The sequence below is a fragment of the Zingiber officinale genome, chromosome 1A, assembly GCF_018446385.1.
Source record: "Zingiber officinale cultivar Zhangliang chromosome 1A, Zo_v1.1, whole genome shotgun sequence".
Classification (NCBI taxonomy): Eukaryota; Viridiplantae; Streptophyta; class Magnoliopsida; order Zingiberales; family Zingiberaceae; genus Zingiber; species Zingiber officinale.
The window spans coordinates 23,272,310-23,279,707 of NC_055987.1; the positions used below are offsets into that span (position 1 = coordinate 23,272,310).

Genomic DNA, 7,398 nt, shown 5'->3' on the forward strand with positions numbered 1-7,398 from the left:
TTTCACAATCCGTTCCCAATTTCTCACAATTCGTTTAAATTATGTATGAGGAGATAAATCATAAAATTAACTTATAAATGACTGCCAAATGACTAGGAGGTAAAAGAAATTTCACCGGGATTTGATTCATATCCCATTGTAATAAATTTACCACCCCTTAACTAATTAGGCACTCTATGGGGACGCTTCATACACAAACAAAAGATCACATCAAAGCATTCTGAGAGCAACCGATTGCCCAGGAAATCTCATCGGATACACAGACAGACTAATGTCATCGGACAAGTGAATCCATGGTGATAAAGATTGAGAAAAAGTGTTTAGAAATTTCAACTTGTTGATCAATGACATTTTATTCAGATGCCAATATTCCTATGAATCAATTGTAAATACAATCGGATAGGAGAAGATAGAACGCTCGTAGCCTTTAGATGCACTTTATAAAATTAGCATCCCACTGTTAATTTTGGGAGTATAATGATTACGATACTGACAATTGTGAAAATTTACCAGAAAAGTGATTGCTGATATTTGAGTTGCAATGCTACATGCGTTCATTCCACGAACACTTGAATCCTGTCTCCAATGGCATCGTTGAAATCTAGCAATATTTTACCTCTTTCAGTGCCGCCATCAACAGAAGCATCCTCCAACATTTGCATGATATCAATACCTCCCAAGCCTACCAAATGGAACACAAATTTCATTAATAACTTCTGGTCGATCTGAAAACTTTACTATGTAAGTGGTCGAGATTTCAGTGCCTGGTATCACTCTTGCCATACCTTCCAAGAAACCGGCCTGTAACCAGATGACAAAGTATTCAATTAGAGATAATCTTTGTGATGATTTGATAAAATATATTTGATGCATCTTACTCTCGTAAAATATCGTCTAAACTTTTTTAAGCATTAAACACAATGATTGGGTAGTGGAAATGGATATGTAAAATGTTTATGTGCAATCTTCTGCATGTTGTGCTTGCAGTTAAGCCACTAACTTCTTAAGGTCAATACCCAGTTTGACAGAAATAAGCAAGAATCATCCACTTAAAATATTTACTAATGCATGTTTTAGCCAAATAGAAATGGAACAAGCAGTTTGCATGTAGTGGAAGTTAGATATTAATAATGATAAAAAATACCGGGATTCTGACATCAAGCCTCTCGAGTCCATCCCTCCCAGTAATCTTCAATCTAAGTGTACGGGACCATATTCCAGATTGACGACTCCTTGAATAGCCTGAACTGTAATTATCATAAACATATGGAGTTACCACTTCAACAACTGGTTCATTCAAGTTGTCTGTTCTTTCATTTCGCTGAGGTACTTCTTGAGTTGTCAGCTTTGTACGGTAACCAGTGGTAGTTCGAGGGGAATCTTCTGTACCTAAAAAAACAGTCGGAGGGTTCTTATGAAAAAAACAAGATGATATATGAACTTGAAATTCAGTGATGACCTATTTGATAGGATGGCTGAACAGGATTGATACTATATCTCTTTTCTTCTTCATAGTAGTCGTTGAAGCCTAGTGTATCTTTAATTTCATCGAATGATGGCAAGCTTCCAGGAGGAGGTAGACGGCCACTTTTTATAGCAGCAAGTGCATCCTGCAAATTCACTGCTGAATGCTTGGGTTGAAAAATAGAAAACAACTTCGTGGCTAATTGACAATTCTAATTGATTAATTATGTTTGAGCAAACTTTTCTGAATGATTATGAAGACATAATTTAGAAGCAAATAATTGAACTTTGGCGACGGCCACATATTAAGAAGCCATAACAATGGAAAATTAGCAACACTTATCAAATGGACAATGCATCAACTCCCAAAGTGCAACATGAGAACGAAAATGAAGCCAGAATATGAAATTGTAAAGACCAAAATAACTAATCAAGCATTCATTATGCATTATCAGCATACTGTCCTTTGCTGGTATCTTTACTTGTCTGTGATTGAGTTAAACACAAATGTTCTATTTGTTTAGTCCTAAACCCTGTAGTAATTAATTTTAAAAGAAAAAAAAACAGGAGAAAAAATTGGTAATCTATTCTTAACCTTTATCTATTTGTTCATAAAATTCTATTGATTGAGAAGGAAACTTCAAAGGAAAAAAAAAAAAAGCATAGGTAAGACAATGAAAAAAGGAGAGAGAAATAGTATTTAGACAAGATAAGTGTGATACTATCCTCACCTGTGTAAGAATTATTTGGAGCGTGGCTAGCAACTAATGGAGTACATGTTAACACGAAAGGCTAGCTTTATGCCCTTTTTAACACCAATAAATGATGCTATTGACTCTTGGTTAGATCTTTGTGAAATTGGTGTTTGAAGCAAATCTTATAATCTAACAAGAGTTTTTATTGGTAAAATAAGAAATTCATAGGCATAATGATCATGGAATGAAGTAATTAAATAGGGGGAGACCTTCCATCTTAACATATTTTCTTCATTTGTAGTGATTCTTTATTTTAACCTTTTTTAATAATCTTCTAGCCTAAGGGCACATGATGGCTTTACAAAAGGCTCCAGAATCTCATATAAATTAATTATTAGAGAGGGAAGAGGAAAAAGAACACTTAAACACAATCAGAAGATATCTAAATGACCATAGTTCCATTTGGCATTAAAGGGATGTAAGTAGATTCATGTTGCTAATGCAAAAGAAAGGATGATGAAGATTAGGGAAGGAAGAAAGTAATGAAGTCGTGAGAATATTATGGAGGGATGCTAGAAGCGACAAACATAAGTAACGTTCTTGTGAAATAGTATAAGACAAAAGGGATGCTTATTATGAAAAGGGCCATGTTATTAGAAAGATGCTTATTATTAGCAAGTCTAGAAATACCAGAAAGAATAGAACATTAGACTATTCGCATCTTAAAAAAGTACCTCCATTGCTCGGATTGATACACCAATCAAAGATAATGGGTAGATCACAATTCTGAAACCAAGTTGTTCAAGTTCAACAGGATTCAATATAGGAGTTTTCCCCCCACCTTCAAGCATGTTGGCCTGAGAATTTAGGAAGATAATTTAATCTAACCATTTCTGTGCTCCTAAAGAAGATTCAAGATTACTAGAAAGTAGAAACTAGTAACAATTTATTTTCCTTTTAACAAAGACTAGAAAATTACTATAATATTATCTTCAAGCTACATCAACGGTTCTCCTGCATAAAATTCAGCACTAATCCTGCAAACCAAACAGGGGAGATATGTGTGGGATTGTCCTGAAAATCCTAGTATTTATATAGTAACATTATTTACAAAAACCAATTAACTTTCAAATGAAATCATAGAAACAGGGACAATAAATCACATGAGGGTGTAAGGACAATGTTTCTTTATTAATTACCCTTTTGCATCTCAATGTGTTGGAGACAGTCACGAACAAATAAATGTTCATAAATTATCCCAGCAGTAATGACATTTTCAGATGTACGTTTGGAAAAACAAAAGAACAAGGAGAAGTGAAGAATATTGGTAGATACGAAGTAACATTATAACATTAAAAGATATCATATTTCATAAAAGTCACCATCGATTTCAGAGCTGTTGATCATTGTAGTTAAGGTCACATGAAGAAAATCTAAGTGAATGAGTTGGATTCAATTCACCACTACAATATCTGAGGCTTCTATGAGGTAGTTATTCTACTCCATTGATAGAAAGAATTTCCAAGATAATTCAGGATTCAATAGTTGGCTCTTAGTGACTACATAATGAAAAGTACATTTTGGTTAGCTTCACTCCTAGTCATTAGATTTAGGATAATACTGTATGCAAGGCTAGTAATTAAGAGATCAGAGGCATTTGAAAGACAGACAAAATAAGTTATAATACAGTAACCACTTCTATTATGCTCACAAGACAGATTTAACTATGCTTCTCAGGCTGATGGAGCACCAGGAAGTTTTTTTTTCACAAGAAAAAAGAAACTGTATGGAATAAGATAAAGACAAGCTACAAGGAAAACACATCAAAATGTAACAAAAACAAACCAAGCAATGCCACAATGATCAAAATTAATTCCTATTAAGATAAAGTCTTCATGCCATGAAAGGGGTAAAAGTATTTTAACCTTCTGCAAACAAGTGGGCAATTAGAAACAAGTGGACAATTAGATGAAGATATAATCTACATGCTAGAAAGCTTCCTTAGTGTTCTCTCATAAATAAACCCACACGCACATGCAACATATCTTATGCTACAATCATGCCATTTTTTTCTTGATGAATGACCATGAGTTTCTCATACTCAAATGTTATTGTAGACATTGCACAAAGTTTAATACCATTTTTGGAAGCAAAGGAGATATGTCACACAAAGCCTTCATCTCCTCCCTAGAAGCCAATGCATCAATGAACAACACATCAGCTCCAACATCAGCAAAGGCTCTTGACCTCCTTAGTGATTCCTCAAAAGATACAGCTTGGCGAGAATCAGTTCGTGCGACTATAACAATATCAGATCCACTCTCTTTCCGTGCATCAATAGCTGCTTTTATGCGCATAACTGCTTCCTCCCTGGATACTACCTTCCTTCCATGAGTATGACCACAGGCTTTTGGTGATACCTTAAAAATAACAAATATCAAGAGATGGTGAGACAATATTATGTCCCTAACTAACTATAGGAATCCTCATTTTCCTGGAATCCAAAAGAAGTAACTGATGACAGAAACAATATTTCAGAGATTATAACAAACTATTTGAAAATGGATGAGAACTAGGGGTGTAAACAAGCCAAGCCGCTAGTTAATGAGTCGAGCTCGAGTCTGATTTCGAGCTCAAAAACATTATCAAGCTGAGCTCGAGCTTAACAGTATTTGGTTCGTGAGCAGCCAAACATGTTCGTTTAGAGGCTCGCGAACGTATTCGTTAAGAAACTCGTTTATTTTATATATATATATATATATATATATAAAGCTAATTATCTTAAACGAGCTCGAACTAAGCTCGTTTAATTTTTAAACGAGTTTTTCTCGAGCCAAACTTAAGCTATTTAATTTTATTACGAGCCGAGTTCGAGTTTAAGAACTAAAGCTCGAATCAAATTCAAGCCAAGCTCGAGCTTAGGGATAACGAACCGAGCCCGAGCTCGAGCCTCATACTGTTCGGCTCAGCTCAGCTCGTTTACGGCCCTAATGAGAACTATCAAAACTGAACAATAATTTGGTAATATAAAGGTATATGATATAATTAACTGAACGACACTACTTCACGATTCATAGACATATTTAGGTTCGAGTTACCTCAAGCTATTTCTGCCATCAGAATAACTAACAAATTTGCATTTTTTAATGGGAGATTCCTGAAAAAAAATCTCTAATCACTATAAGATTATACTCATCAAATATACCTGGTCTTCAATGATTATTCCTGCAAAGCCAGCTTGAATAAACCCTTTAACTGTTCTTTTAACATTCATAGCATTCCCATAACCATTGTCTCCATCGCCAATCACAGGAATTGATACGGCTTGAGTGATTTGCAGTCCTTGATCAACCATTTCCCCATAAGATATAAGACCAACATCAGGCAACCCCAAACGAGCAGCTGAAACTGAAAAACCTGGAAAATGCACCAGCACAATGGAACACTGCAAGAATAACTGAAAACCCTGGAAAATGCACAGCATACAATGAAACACTGCAGCTAATAGTAATGAGGTTGGAGTGCAAATTCAATTCTATAAAAAACTGTTGGGCAAACAATGTTTCCTTGTGGTTCGCCTTAACCACACTGTTTTTATGTATTGGCAATATTGTTTAAGTTAGTGCATTTTCTAGTTTGATATGTGTGTTGAGTATGCAGGTAGTTGTGACGTTCAATCAAAGATTACACATGGAGTTCGTGGAGCTTGATGACTTGATGAACCTAAGTTGTTATTGCAATCATAGTAATCATGTGCTTGAAGGTTGGAGGCCTAGATTGTGTGGAGCTAGAAGCTCGATTGACTTGATGCAACCGAGTTTTTAGACTTAGAGTCATGGACTCCTAAACTTGAGAGTTTATCTTGGATCAAGTTACCTCACTGGAGTTCAAGGGGAAAGAGCTTGGTTGACTTAAGAACTAAAGGTTTAGATTGAGTTGTTGCACAGATTTGGTTGTTGCACTGGGAGCTCAATAAGGATCTCGGCAGACTTGAGGGGTTGAAATCCTGAAAATAAAAGAGTTCTAAGAGATTATGGTAATAATTTTGGGCTTTTCTTTGGATAGTTATAACATTATGGCAATAATGTTATGTTTAAGTAATGAGCAATGTACATAGGGCATTCTGGCAAGTCTTTAACTGTAGGAATGAACTCTCAAATCGTACTTTGTCAACCGACTCGAGTCCCGACCTTTTTTAGGCTCATGTTGTTTGTTGACTGGCAAGCAGGCTGGTTAAGCTTGCAAAATCTCATTGGTTGAGTTAAAGCAGTAATCATTGGATTGTAAAGGTGTATACCAATTACCACTTGAGCTAGCAGAATGCGAAGTTTAACACTTTTAAGTGCTTCATCCAAGATAACACGTTTTACAAACGATATGTTCAGCAATCTAGAACGGCAACAATGATTCTAATACACCAAAGCAGAGAAGTTGAACAGCAAGAAATATCCAGCAATCTTTAATTTCCGTACAATAAGCTTCGAACTGGAAAGCGACCAACGAAGAGCGGGATGAGACACATACCGCTCATGAAACAAAATTGGAAACCCGCTCTCTCCACGAGCCTAGCGCTGAGGGCATCGAAGCAAGCTGGGCCCTGGTGGATTCCGGGAGTCTCAAGGATCTTCCGGAGAGCCTTAGCCGCGGAGTCTCCGTCGGAGGCGAGTGCAACCACGGCGGTGCGCACCGTGGGCTTGCGAACGGAAGGCCCACGGCGCGGAAGCAACACGGACGGTAAGGGATGCTGTGAAGTTAGAGACCTCGAGCTCAGCCATGGAGAAGGGAACCAGATGAAGGAGCGGCGAGAGTGGATCGAGGAACAAAGCAGAGTAGCTGGAGGAGGCTGGGAAGGGAGCACGGAAGAGAGACCCATGGGCGAGCTCATGTGCTTGGTGCCTTCGATCCAATTTGGTGAAAGATTCGTGTCGCCACCCAGAACACGAGTCCTTTCCTTGGAATCCGACGACCCACAACCGACAGGCCGCGTTACGAAGGAGTCGCGAGCCATGTAACGACCACAAAACCAGGGGAAATTGAAGTAATTACATTCGAATTAGATCGGGCTGAGCCACTCGTGAACCGGCCCAGTTTAGATTGTACCAAAGTATGATATGATCTTTAAAAAAAAATAGACTGTGTTATATTGGGCCTAGCCTGAACCCTGAAGTGTGGGTTAGACCAGGCTAAGGTTGGCTAGGCCGATCCGGGCCAGCCTGGGTCGAGACAAGGTAAGCGATAC

At 37.5% G+C, this 7,398-nt stretch overlaps 1 protein-coding gene across 3 annotated transcripts; it reads right to left on the reverse strand.

The window, feature by feature from the left end:
- Positions 1–319: 319 nt before the first annotated feature.
- LOC122020771 (2,3-dimethylmalate lyase-like) lies at positions 320–7,099 on the reverse strand. 3 transcript variants are annotated; one of them, XM_042578801.1, is made up of 8 exons: positions 6,684–7,099; positions 5,365–5,576; positions 4,298–4,579; positions 2,894–3,016; positions 1,460–1,610; positions 1,145–1,383; positions 765–801; positions 320–682 (listed from the first exon to the last, which is right to left on the reverse strand). In XM_042578801.1, the coding sequence occupies exons 1-8, from the start codon at positions 7,042–7,044 to the stop codon at positions 555–557; spliced, it is 1,533 nt and encodes a 510-aa protein (XP_042434735.1). In that variant the 5' UTR covers positions 7,045–7,099; the 3' UTR covers positions 320–554. The 3 variants fall into 3 exon arrangements, with proteins under 3 accessions (XP_042434735.1, XP_042434742.1, XP_042434726.1); XM_042578808.1 differs by having other exon boundaries at positions 786–801; positions 1,145–1,389; XM_042578792.1 differs by having other exon boundaries at positions 1,145–1,389.
- Between the last annotated feature and the right edge of the window lie 299 nt (positions 7,100–7,398).